This window comes from Mercenaria mercenaria, chromosome 8 (assembly GCF_021730395.1).
Source record: "Mercenaria mercenaria strain notata chromosome 8, MADL_Memer_1, whole genome shotgun sequence".
Classification (NCBI taxonomy): Eukaryota; Metazoa; Mollusca; class Bivalvia; order Venerida; family Veneridae; genus Mercenaria; species Mercenaria mercenaria.
Window position 1 is genome coordinate 11,839,340 of NC_069368.1, and position 14,726 is coordinate 11,854,065.

Sequence of the window (14,726 nt, forward strand, 5' to 3'; positions counted from 1 at the left end):
ATATTCATGATTTCACAGTAACTGTTCTCTGTCACTGTGACCTTGACCTTTAACCTACCGATCTCAAAATCAATAGGGGTCCTCTGCTGGTCATGATCAACCTCCCTATTAAGTTTCGTGATCCTAGACCCAAGCGTTCTAAAGTTATTGTCCGGAAACCATTTAACTGTTCCGGGTCACTGTGACCTTGACCTTTGACCTACTGACCTCAAATAGTGGTCATCTGCTAGTCATGACCAACCTCCCTATTTACTTTCATGACATAGGCCAAAGCGTTCTAGAGTTATCATATGGAAACCGATTGGTCTACGGACCTACCGACAGACATCAGCAAAACAATATACCCCTGGGGCATAATTATAACAACACTGAGTCCAAACATTTGTAACTTTTTACTTAGTACTTAAGGACTAGTCTTATGACATTTAAAACAGGTTTTTTTTACTGTGATTTAACCTAGTGACCTAGTTTTAGTAAAAACAAACACTCTCACCACGTTTTATATATTAAAATCAGGTGGGCAGTTTGGCTTCTACAGTGTTTATAAGTCTATTCTATAACCTGACCTAGTTCTTTTTACCCCAGATGACCTAGCATACAACTTGTCCAAGAAAAATCTATTGTTCATACTGGATGCAGTACGACAGACAATGAGCAAATACAATAGCACTTACTGTCCATGTGAGCTAATAATACATAATACAAGAGGGCCATGATGGCCCTATATCGCTCATCTGTTATCATTGCACTTGAGGACAAGAAGGTCCTCAGAAAAAATATCTAAGTCCAAAGGACAGGAACAACAAAGGAAAGAAATTTAACCAAAAAGAAAAAAAAATTCTTACAAGGTACAGATATGTCAAAATACACCTAAAAATTGGAGGTACCATCCATGTTGTACCACAGAAAAGTGGTCTCGGTTTTTCCCTACGGCCAATAATAAAAAAGTTACTAACAATAAGCTATTTATATTAACGTAAAAGGGAAGTAATTAAAAAGAAAATTATTGTAAGTGAACAAAAGAAGGATCTGCCAAATAAATCTGTTGACATAAATGAAATTTCGGATCAGTATCTTCATTAGTTACGGAGATATACCCATTTTAATTTGAAACAAGAGCCATGTTAGACATGGCCAATCCCCCCGCCGAGCATATAATAATTGAAGGCTAAAGTTCCTGGTAAGTTAGTGTCTGAAAGTATTTTTTTTTTGGGAGAAGCTTTGAAAAACCGTTTAGTTGTGGTCCACATCACGGGTTTTAAAGATGTGGAGGAAAGAATTATTCAGTGGTGAAGTGGTTTACTGCTAAATTTTATTAATTTTCATGAACAGTATAGCTGTATGATGTTTTTCTATATGGCTACTGTAAAAAGAAGGAATGGAAAGCTAACAGGGAAAAAGGTGCCAGAATGTCACAATATATGCCCGTCACATCAAATTTCTTTACTCTAGCAGCTGTATTTGCAAATGGAATTTTAATTTTGTGGCTGTTTAGTAATCATTGTAAGTCTTTTGTTTTTCTAAGTCCACAAAAAAAACTCCTTACCAGGTAGAGATGTCTTAAAGTACACCTAAAATTGGAAAGTAACATCCAGGTTGTACCACAGAAAAGTGGTCTTGTTTTTTCCCTGTGGTCAATTATAAAAATGTTACAAGGTAAGTTATTTATAGTAACAACTAATGGAAGTTAATCTTAAAAAAAAAAAAAAAGAAAAAAAAAAAATTGTAAATCCACACAAAAATCTTTACTAGGTAGAAATTGGTCAAAATACACCTCAAAATTGGATGTAGCATGCATGTTGTACTACTGAAAAGTGGTCTCGATTTTTCCCTACGATTAGTAATGAAAAAGTTACAATAAAAGCTATTTAAAGTAACAACAAAGGGAAGTAATTCTAAAGAAGGGAACTGGGCATGACACTTCGTCTCATGAACGTGTATAATTGTGCCAAGTTACATCAAAATCCCTCCATGCATGAAGAAGAAATGCTTCGGACAAAGTCATTCTTGTATCTGACCTTTGGCCTCTAAGTGTGACCTTGACCTTAGACCTAGGGACCTGGATCTTGCGCATGACACTCTGTCTTGCGGTGGTGAACATTTGTGCCAAGTTAAATCAAAATCCCTCTATGCATGAAGAAGAAGTGCTCCGGACAAGGTTTTCATTTTTGTATCATTTGACCTCTAAGTGTGACCTTGACCTTAGAACTAAGGACCTGGTTCTTGCGCACGTCACTCCATTTCGTGGTGGTGAACATTTGTGCCAAGATATATCAAAATCCCTCCATGCATGAAAAAGATATGCTGCAGACAATTTTTTTTTAAGAAAATATGATAAAGCAGAATAACTCAAAAAGTAGGCAAGGTAGAGTTATTGTTCTTGCACACTGCACTTCCTCCTAATGTGTTCTATCAGTGTATGAAGTTTGAAGAAAATCCCTCCAGTACTTTTGGAGTTATGCTCTGGACAAAATTTTTAAAGAAAATATGATAAAGGGGAATAACTCAAAAAATAGGCAGGGTAGAGTTATTGTTCTTGCACACTGCACTTCCTCCCAATGTGTTCTATCAGTGTATGAAGTTTGAAGAAAATCCCTCCAGTACTTTTGGAGTTATGCTCCGGACTAATTTTCTAAAGAAAATATGATAAAGGGGAATAACTCAAAAAATAGGCAAGGTAGAATTATTGTTCTTGCACACTGCACTTCCTCCCAATGTGTTCTATCAGTGTATGAAGTCTGAAGAAAATCCCTCCAGTACTTTTGGAGTTATACTCCGGACAATTTTTTTTAAGAAAATATGATAAAGGGGAATAACTCAAAAAATAGGCAAGGTAGAGTTATTGTTCTTGCACACTGCACTTCCTCCCAATGTGTTCTATCAGTGTATGAAGTTTGAAGAAAATCCCTCCAGTACTTTTGGAGTTATGCTCCGGACAAAGATCGTTGCGAACGCACGGTCAGACGGAGAGCATTTTTAATATCCCCTTCGCCTTTGGCGGGGGGATAATAAAGGGAGATAATTTGACATAAAATCAGTCCATAGTTATCTACCCTGATTGACTCAGTCCAACTAATGATAATAATGAAATTTCAAATATTCAAATAAGTCCTATAAGTACTTACTGATATAAATCCATTTTGACTACAATCAGGGGAGGTAATCAGATATAAAATAATTCTGGAACCTACGGTTGGATCTGATTTGTCATGGAATCCAAGATTTATTGTTGTTGAAGGTATTTTGGAAGTTTGTATCAAATACAACCATAAATGAAGTCTCTATATGGCTGCAAAAGCCCATGATGGAATCTGGCCAGTTCAAGAAAGGAACCAAGATCTTGTGGTGATACAAGTTGTGTGCAAGTTTGGTTAAAATCAAATCATAAATGAAGTTGCTATTGTGCAGACAAGGTCAAAATAGCTGATTTTGGCCCTTTCAGGGGCCATAGCTCTGGAACCCATTAAGGAATCTGGCCGGTTCAACAAAGGAACCCAGATCTTATGGCAACACAAGTTTTGTGCAAGTTTGATTAAATTCAAATCATAAATGAAGCTGCTATTGTGCAGACAAAGTCAAAATAGCTAATTCTGACCCTTTCAGGGGCCATAACTCTGGAACCCATAATTGGATCTGGCCAGTTCAAGAAAAGAACCAAGATCTTATGGTGATACAAGTTGTGTGCCAGTTTGGTAAAAATCAAATCATAAAAATTAATAAAGCTGCTATTGTGCAGACAAGGTCAAAATAGCTGATTTTGGCCCTTTCAGGGGCCATAACTCTGGAACCCATCATGGGATCTGGCCAGTTCAAGAAAGGAACCGAGATCTTATGGTGATACAAGTTGTGTGCAAGCTTGGTTTAAATAAAATCATAAACGAAACCACTATCGTGCAGACACGAAATTGTTGACGCACGGACGCACGACGGACAAAGGGTGATCACAAAAACTCACCTTGTCACTATGTGACAGGTGAGCTAAAAAGGGTCATGATAACCCTGGATCGCTCACTTGAGTAATATGAGCTCCATGTTTTAAATATCAAACTGATGCTTAAATATTAAGGTCAGTAGGTCACATTCATGGTCAATGAAATTCAGTTTTACAATCTGTGTGCAAAACTGTGTATGTCATCCAAATTTAAAGGCTGTATCTTAAAAAACAAGTAGGTCAGCAAGTCAAGTGACATCATATTACTTAGGGTCATCAGGTAATTATTATTAAACAGTCTTGGAAAGAGGATCAGATAATTTTTTAAGTACTTTTCCTATATAACTCATATAACTAAATGACCCCGGGGCAGGGCCTCTTTTTACCCCAGGGGCATAATTTGAACAATTTTGGTAGAGGACTACTAGGCAATGCATCATACCAAATATCAAAAGCTTAGGTCGTGTGGTTTTAGACAAGAAGATTTTTAAAGTTTTTTTTTTCCTATACAAGTCTATATAATACTTAGGACCCCCTGGGCAGGGCCTCTTTTCACCCCTGGGGTAATCTTGAACAATTTTCGTTGAGAACCGTAAGACAATGCTACAAACCAAGTATCAAAGGCTTAAATCTTGTGGTTTCAGACAAGAAGATTTTTAACTTTTTTCAATATAAATCTATGTAAAACTTGGGACCCCCGGGGCTGGGCCATATTTGACCCTAGGGGGATAATTTGAACAATCTTGATAGACAACCACTAGATGATGCTACATACCAAATACCAAAGCCCTAGGCTTTGTGGTTTTGTTAAAAAAGATTTTCAATGTTTTCCCTGTATAAGTCTTTAGAAGCCATGTGACCCCCGGGGCAGGGCCATATATGACCCTGGGGGTATAACTTGAACAATCTTGGTAAGTGACCACTAGATGATGCTACACACCAGATATCAAAGCCCTAGGTCCTGTGGTTTTGGACAAGAAGATTTTTAATTTTTTCCTTGTGGTTGCCATGGCAGCCAGAGTTCTGCATGGAATTCAATTCTTTAAACAATTTTGAAAGGGAGCCACCCAAGGATCATTCCTGTGAAGTTCGGTGTCTTCTTCTTGTCGTTCGCAACATAGCGATATTGCATAGTGCTGTGGTTTGTTAAGAGAGTGCCAATGGCCCAGCTCAAGTTTGGTGTAATTCTGCCCAGTGGTTTTCAAGAAGATTTTTTTAGAAAATGTTGACGGACACACGACGGATGACACGCGACGGACATTGGCGGTCACAAAAGCTCACCTTTTGCGTTGGCTCATTCGAGCTAAATATCAAAAACACAGGTATTTTTCAACATTTTTTAACATTTTATTCAACACAGCTTATGCAAATATAGACATAAATTTAAGGATTTACTGTAATGTATATAATATAATATAATATTAAACAACATGTGGGCATGTCTCTATACCATTTGGTAATGTGTACAACTAATGGTAGAATTATGACTTGATATAATATGTAAAAGTAGGAAATGAGTAATTATGACAGTATAATTTCATACAATGGTAAAATGCTTAAATGAGTAAGGTACATGTTGTATTTATAGGTTAGTAGCTTCGTACCGTGAAATATGCGCAAGTTCTGCCAAGTTCTGCCGGGTAAATATTACAGGACATCAGCAGCGCAGTATGCCACGAAAAAACGAGTCCATATTTCCCAGTGCAAATCTAATAATCTTTTTATTACATACACATCTACACTAACAATTATTATATAAATGATATAAATTGTTCTTTAACACAAGAAAAAGTTAAAATATTGTTGTGAAAGACATTCTAAATGCGATGACACAAGAAAATGATGTCACAAATGGCAGAACGCACCTGATATAAAACTTGAACGTCAATATGGAAAAATACTAATGTTTCAGGTTCCATTATAACTTTAATAACAAAGTTAATTATTGAGAATGTAATAAAAATGGAACAAGATATAAAGCATACTCAAAGCAATTTTCTGACACTTGGTAACCCTGTTTATTTATTTATTTATTTGGGTTTTACGGCATACCAACACAGTATAGGTTATATGGCGCCAAACAAGACTACAAATTTTGGTTTCACATCTCATTTACATCGAAATAAAAACATCTGCTGGAATCACAGAGTTACAGCAAAACCAAGTGTTAAGACCCTATTAGTCGCCTCTTACGATCATGCAAGGGTAAGGCAGTGGTTCTAGATCGTCCCAGAACCACATGGGGCTGGTCACCCTGTAACTGGTAAAGTTAAGTTCACCAACTTTCTAAATGACAATTAACATGTTTCTTAAGGACAAGAGGACCATGATGGTCCTGAATCGCTCACCTATCCCCACATGACCCAGTGTTGAACAGAGTACGACGTCGTTATTTCTATTATTTGACATAGTGACCTAGTTTTGAGCACATGTGACCTAGATATCATCAAGATAAAAAATTCTGACCAATTTTCATGAAGATCCATTGAAAAATATGACCTCTAGAGAGGTCACAAGGTTTTACTATTATTTGACCTAATGACCTAGTTTTTGAAGGCACGTGACCCACTTCTGAATCTGACCTAGATATCATCAAGGTGAACATTCTCACCAATTTTCATGAAGATCTCATGAAAAATATGGCCTCTAGAGAGGTCACAAGGTTTTTCTATTTTTCGACCTACTGACCTAGTTTTTGACCGCATGTGACCCAGTTTCGACCTTGGCCTAGATATCATCAAGAGAAACATTCTGATCAATTTTCATGAAGATCCATTGAGAAACATGGCCTCTAGAGACGTCACAAGGTTTTTCTATTTTTCGACCTACTGACCTAGTTTTTGACTGCACGTAACCCAGTTTCAAACCTGACCTAGATATCATCAAGGTGAACATTCTCACCAATTTTCATGAAGATCCATTGAGAAATATGGCCTCTAGAGAGGTCACAAGGTTTTTCTATTTTTAGACCTACTGACCTAGTTTTTGACCGCACGTGACCCAGTTTCGAACTTGACCTAGATATCATCAAGGTGAACATTCTGACCAATTTTCATGAAGATCCATTGAGAAATATGGCCTCTAAAGAGATCACAAGGTTTTTCTATTTTTAGACCTACTGACCTAGTTTTTGACCCCACATGACCCAATTTCGACCTTGACCTAGATGTCATCAAGGTGAACATTCTGACTAATTTTCATGAATATCCATTGAGAAATATGGCCTCTAGAGACGTCACAAGGTTTTTCTATTTTTAGACCTTCTGACCTAGTTTTTGATGGCATGTGACCCAGTTTCAAACTTGACCTAGATATTATCATGGTGAACATTCTGACTAATTTTCATGAAGATCCATTGAGAAATATGGCCTCTAGAGAGGTCACAAGGTTTTTCTATTTTTAGACCTACTGACCTAGTTTTTGACGGCACGTGACCCAGTTTCGAACTTGACCTAGATATCATCAAGGTGAACATTCTGACCAATTTTCATGAAGATCTCATGAAAAATATGGCCTCTAGAGAGGTCACAAGGTTTTTCTATTTTTAGACCTACTGACCTAGTTTTTGATGGCACGTGACCCAGTTTCGAACTTGACCTAGATATCATCAAGATGAACATTCCGACCAACTTTCATAAAGATCCCATGAAAAATGTGACCTCTAGAGTGGTCACAAGCAAAAGTTTACACATGAACGCACGCAAGCACGGACGGACGGACGGACGACGGACGCCACGCGATCACAAAAAGCTCACCTTGTCACTTTGTGACAGGTGAGCTAAAAATGGAAGAAAACAAATAAATCATTCTATATCTCCAATTATATTGTCATCTCATTTGGAGACTACTTAAATTGACACCAAACAAACAAACAATGAAACTCTCATGAGCTGGGAGTCTGATCAAAGTATTATGTGTGTTCATGTACCTACTATAAATATATGTATATTAGGTTTAACAAAATAAGCAAAGCAACGTACTAAAAAACACTATACAGTTGAAACTTGATTTCTCAAACTTGTTTATCTCAAATTTTGGCTATCTCAAAGATAACTTCTAGTCCCGTCCTCAAATTTTGGTTATCTCAAAGATAACTGCTAGTCCCGTCCTTAAATCTCAGTTATCTCAAAGACAACTGCTAGTCCCGTCCTCAAATTTCGGTTATCTCAAAGACAACTGCTTGTCCCGTCCTCAAATTTCAGTTATCTCAAAGATAACTGCTAGTCCCGTCCTCAAATCTCGGTTATCTCAAAGATAACTGCTTGTCCCGTCCTTAAATCTCAGTTATCTCAAAGACAACTGCTAGTCCCGTCTTCGGTTATCTCAAAGATAACTGCTTGTCCCGTCCTCAAATTTCGGTTATCTCAAAGATAACTGCTAGTCCCGTCCTCAAATCTCGGTTATCTCAAAGATAACTGCTAGTCCCGTCCTCAAATGTCGGTTATCTCAAAGACAACTGCTTGTCCCATCCTCAAATTTCGGTTATCTCAAAGACAACTGCTAGTCCCGTCCTCAAATCTCGGTTATCTCAAAGACAACTGCTAGTCCCGTCCTCAAATTTCGGTTATCTCAAAGACAACTGCTTGTCCCGTCCTCAAATTTCGGTTATCTCAAAGATAACTGCTAGTCCCGTCCTCAAATCTCGGTTATCTCAAAGACAACTGCTAGTCCCGTCCTCAAATTTTGGTTATCTCAAAGATAACTGCTTGTCCCGTCCTCAAATTTCGGTTATCTTGAAGTAAAACGCTTGATTCCTTGGAATTGGAGATAGCAATTTTCAACTGTATATAACACTTAACTGTGAAGACCTGAATTCACAAACTCTATGGTGATTGCCATTTTCAATAGATTAACAACATGTGGCTATAACAAGTATAACATAAGTAACATAACAATCAGAATTCAGAACCGTACAAAAATTTACTGACTACAGTGTCTGAAATAGCCTCCTTAACTTATAAAAATATGCAAACGGTTTTGATTATGATTTTTTTTTGCAGAAGGCATGCAGTAAAACAATACATAGTGAAAAAATAGTATACACCTATTATGTAGGAGGAAGTACATGTTTAACAGCATGTGTCTTTTTCTCTTCTTATAATGATACTGTGGCAGTTGACATGTTATGCCTAAATATAACAATATCATAAAATATGACCATGGTTATGTCTTTCCAACACTGGAAAAAGTTATATAAACAGTCATGACTTTTCACTGTACTTATCCCATTTTTTAACACTTACAATTCCTACATACAATGTAAAAACTTAGCATCTTAACCTTTAGCCTGCAGGCGGCAAGTGATTATGCCTTTGCGACCAGTGCAGATCATGATCAGCCTGCACAGACATGGTCTGCACTGTTTGCTATTCAGTCAGTAAATTTTCAGCAAACCCCTTTGAATAAGAAGCAGTGCTGCCCAAATTGAATGATTTGTTTGTTTGGGTTTAACGCCGTTTTTCAACAGTATTTCAGTCACGTAACGGCGGGCAGTTAACCTAACCTGTGTTCCTGGATTCTGTACCAGTACAAACCTGTTCTCTGCAAGTAACTGCCAACTTCCCTACATGAATCAGAGGTGGAGGACTAATGATTTCAGACACAATGTCGTTTATCAGATAGTCACAGAGAACATACTCCCCGCCCGAAGATCGAACTCGCGATCCGTAGACTGACGCTCTACCTACTGAGCTAAGCAGGCGGGCTCAAACTGAATGATGGATTAGTTTATTTTAGAAATTAAGCAGGGTAATTTATTTATTCATTTATTTATTTGGGTTTTACGGCGCACCAACACAGTATAGGTTATATGGCGCCAAACAGGACTACAAATTTTGGTTCCACATCTCATTTACATCGAAATAAAAACATGAGGTATGCATGGAATCAAAATTTGCATACCTGCTGGAATCACAGGGTTACTGCAAAACCAAGTGTTAAGACCCTATTAGTCGCCTCTTATGACCATGCATGGGTAAGGCAGTTGTTCCAATTCTTTTCATACACAGATCGTCCCAGAACCACATGGGGCTTAATTAGCAGGGTAAAGGTTAAAACTTCTTTATATGGACAACTGACTGAAACACTGCATTTTTCTGTGTAAATTTATGGTCAACATTGTAAGAAACTTAATTGGATTTCTAGCTCCACCTAGGAGAGATTTATGGATTTCAAGCACACTGTGTACAAGGCTATATGTTATTTATAAATACAACAAATTCACTTGTAACAGCCCTCACATATTTCACTAAACTGTATACTTGTATATCATAAATAATGTAAAACAGACAATGTGGGTGCACTCAAACCACAAAACTGCTGAAATTTCACAGATTTTTTACACTGCATGGTAAACAAATACTGCAAAAACCATGCTATACATCACAAAGCGACAGGTAATGCAACTTTCACTTATTTAATATGATGTGAAATATTACACCCATGCATGTATCTTAGGCCAAGAATAATATTTTATTCGTCCCGCAGTGTTTTTTTTTTTTTTATATCATATTTCAGCAAGGAAAATACATACTAGTACTAACTTGTTCTACACACGTGACTTACAACTTCCTCACATACATCAGGTGGAGGATCATGATGTGGTTTGCTGTTTAGTGTTGGCTAACTTAACAACATATATTTGAGCCGTGCCATGAGAAAACCAACATAGTGGGTTTGCGACCAGCATGGATCCAGACCAGCCTGCGCATCTGCGCAGTCTGGTCAGGATCCATGCTGTTCGCTAACAGTTTCTCCAAATTCCAATAGGCTTTAAAAGCGAACAGCATGGATTCTGACCAGACTGCGTGGATGCGCAGGCTGGTCTGGATCCATGCTGGTCGCAAACCCACTATGTTGGTTTTCCCATGGCACGGCTCATTTAAATTGTAAGGCAAACAAAACTATATGCTAACCTTGCTTCTTGTTAAAATACTTTTTGTGTTACGTATCTTAATAAATTTTTCTGTATATGAACAATGAACTCAATCCTTACAAGCCGTAAAAGCTGATCAATTAACAATTTTCCAAGATTTCAGGACCTTTTTGTTGATCATCAGATCTTGAATGAAGTTGACACTAAATCTTGAACTACTGAGGAAGTTTCTTCAGAAACAGTTGACAGTCTTTTTCTCAATGGCTCCTTCAATGTAAAATCCTTGTCGTCTGCTTGCAGACTGGTCACATGATCTCTCCCTTCCCATGTGCCTCCAGGTGAACAAGGGACATCACTCTCATCACTTTCATCAGACAAAGAGGAACTACTCTGCTTATCTTCTGCCCAATCAAACTGTATCATCTGTAATACATAACATGAAGATATTATCAAAATTAATGAATGGGTAAAATCATTGCCTACAGACCAAATACCACAAACATTTATTCCTCTTTGTGCATAGTATTTATGTTGTCTTTATTAGAAGTTGGTATCTAAACAGTCACAAATATCTACCTAAATATGTACCCTATTGTATAACTGAATTAAACTTATGATAAAGCTGCAGTTACTGTTACAACAGTCGTAGTATATACCAATTAGTACTTTTAGTCTTTCACTCACATAAACTTCATCGTGGAAATAATTTCTACATGCAGCACTACAACATCAACACCTGTAGAGTAATTCACTTAAATGCTTAGTTCAGTGCTCACAAGAGCTGTCTTTAAAACACATATGCTGCTCAATGATGGCCAGTCGGACGTCATTCATTTTGTATAATGTGACCTCTGACCGAATGACCTCAAATATAAGTGGGATCATCTACTGACTTAACAGTCACCATCCTATGAAGACCGAGCTCCAAAGTGTTCTTAGATTACTGAACTGAAACCATTTTAAGTCTAGGTCACTGTGACTCGACCTTTGATTACTAATCCCCAAAACAATAAATCAAACAAAGCTAGGAGTCATCTACTGACCACAGGCATTCATCCTATGAAGTTTGATGGCAATAGACTTAAACCTTCCTTAGATATTGAGCTGAAACCATTTTCAGTCTCAAGGTCACTGGGCTTTTGACCTATGACCCCCAAAACAACAGGGATCATCTACGGACCACCAGTAAAGCTGCGAGACCAAGCATTTTCTAGTTACTAATAAAAGACCAAATGGCTTACAGACAGACCATGAGCAAAATATCATACTCTGGTCTTCCTCCAAGCAGGTAATAATAACATTTACCATAATTATGATGTTCTACTGTTTTGTCCCATGTAAAGCTTTATTCAGGAAGATAGAGGATCTGTAATGACATTAGGCATTTTAAGTATTTCTCCTTAAGTGTTTTTGGCATTCTTTAGGTTTTACAGAAGGTCTAGAGTGCACAGAGATTTATCATATGCAGAAGAAAGCCCGAGTCTACTGACACACAGAAATTAGCAAGTACCATTAGGAAACCTAAGGATTTTGACGCCTAACAAAGATTATCATTCAACTGCACCCAGTTTGTGCTAGAAAACCTGAAGCATCTGGTTGACAATGGTTATGGTTCCATTGTGTACAACTGGGACTTTGAGTCTTTTGCCTGACTGGCAAAATGAGAACTTCATACTTACTGACAAACTAACCTTTATTATGCTGGACATGACTGATTTTGCCATTGTGACCAGTGCAGTCTGATCATGATCTGCACTGTTCGTCATCGGTCAGTATCTTTTTGGTATGCACCCCTTTTAACAGTTAATGGTACTGTCCAAATTGAAAGATGGACAAATTCATTACAGAAATTTAGCAGGGTAAGGGTTCACAACAAAAGACTATGCATGACATCCTCAAATGAATGAATCATTATAGCATGCAGATAAAAAGTAAGATATTATATAAATCTGCTAAAATAAGTATAAAATATTTTTTATTAACAAATAAAATTCAGAATTTTGTAACCATCTACACTACATGCACTGCAAACAAAAACCTTGAAAAGGCTACCTTTATTGTACAGTCAAACTAGTTCACTCAAACTTGGATAATTCAAAGCCACGTTCTCTCGACTCATTGTCAGCTCCAATCAAGTTCGAGCGAACCAAGTTCCACTGTATTTTGCAAGATGTCCAGACAAAACACATGTTTAACATAAGAAAAAAATTCTGACAACATCAAAACAAACACAGCACATCAAAACCAACACTTGTAATTTTTTAGGTTTCTTAAGATCTACATAAAAAAGATGAAAGTAAAGGAGGGAATCTGGTTCATGATTCATGTAATACATAACATTTAAATTTTGTTACAGGCTGAAAAATCTAACAACTGTGAAACCATTTTTACTCTTTGACTCATTGCACTGGTTTACACTGGTAGTTATATTCTTTTTTTTTTTTCCAAATAAAATACCTTCCATTTCACAAGTCAGGGCAATTTTCCATTCATCTTAGATTAAAATTTAAAATCACTGAATCCATATCTATGTAAAATCAGTTTTGGACTGACCTTGAAATTATATGTCAATGCAGTTAAATGATTTCACAGTATAAGTTAAAACTAAAGTCTAAGTTTTTCTGAAAAAGCAAACATTGAAACAAAATATATTATGTCCATTCTGGAATTCACACTTCATTTATGCTACTTTATTTTTTTCTGATTATAATTTTTTAAATTCCAAATGTGCTGAAATGATAAGCTGATGTTCATTTACCAAACTGACATTTGCTTCTTCAGTTCAATACTATATACATTTTTTGTACAAACAAACAAAAACACGTACCTGAACCCAATAATGAAGAATCCACCTCCTATAAAAAGTTAGGGAAAAAATCTTCATTCCAAATAAAACAAACAAACCAAAAACCTTCACCAAATCGTATTCAAGGACCATATAAACTGCTAGATTTCTGTGTTTGACAGACTGTGGGATGGATCTTGCAATTTGCAGAATCAGGAAAGATAGACAGCTATGTGACTACAAACAGTATGTTCCTAAAGCATAAAGATAACTCTACCTTTCTTTATTTCACTGCAGTAAAGGATTACCTCCCACGTTCTTTGTTCTTTTACACGGATTTTTGTTGCTATTCATTATTCAATATCTACCATACCTAATTTTATTCGTAAGAAAAGATACAACTTTCAATTACTGGTAGGCATGCAAGTGTAAGGCAAATATTGTGCAGATCACCAAAAAAAAAAGGACTTGCTTTTTAGAAGTCATGTGTATCACTAAATGAACCGTGCCATGCAAAACCAACATAGTGGTTTGCGACAGCATGGATCAAGACCACCCTGCGCATCGCATTGGTCAGGCTCAATGTGTTCGTTAAGCCTATGAATTGGAGAAAAACTTGTTAGCGACAGCATGGATCCTGACCAGACTGCGCGATGCGCAGGCTGGTCGGATCCATGCTGGTCGCAAACCACATGTTGGTTTTCCCATGGCATTGCTCAAAAGTAATCAATGGACTATAGAGGCAGCTGAAGTCATATGCTAGGTCAAAATTTGTAATAAAAAATAAAAATCTTTAAAACTGTCACCTGTATACTATTATTTTAGAAGAAGTGAATGTCCCTGGACTGAATCTCTCCGCTTGATGACAATATCCACTGTACCAGGCTGGAGGTTCCTGAATAACTGATAGGCATCTAACAACGTCATGTTGGTCATAGCACGTCCATTTACCTCCATGATCAAATCCCCTTTCCTGTAAAAAATAATAACTTTGAATTGTTTTGTTGGGTACAACACAAACTCTCAACAGTATTTCTGTTATTTGTGGTGTCAATTAACCGAGTCAATATTCCTGGACATTTTTTATCAGCATTTACACATTCTCCACAAACGTGAAACTGACCCACTTGAATCAA

The 14,726-nt window shown here is 37.0% G+C and overlaps 1 protein-coding gene across 1 annotated transcript in view; it reads right to left on the reverse strand.

The window, feature by feature from the left end:
* LOC123523044 (uncharacterized) overlaps positions 1–14,726 on the reverse strand; it is a 138,250-nt gene that overhangs the window by 76,283 nt on the left and 47,241 nt on the right. Inside the window, exons 10-13 of the mRNA XM_053550333.1 lie at positions 14,430–14,563; positions 13,633–13,659; positions 11,519–11,541; positions 11,025–11,228 (exon numbers count right to left, since the gene is read on the reverse strand). Coding sequence (XP_053406308.1) covers positions 11,025–11,228; positions 11,519–11,541; positions 13,633–13,659; positions 14,430–14,563 — 388 coding nt within the window. The remainder of the gene's footprint in view (positions 1–11,024; positions 11,229–11,518; positions 11,542–13,632; positions 13,660–14,429; positions 14,564–14,726) is intronic.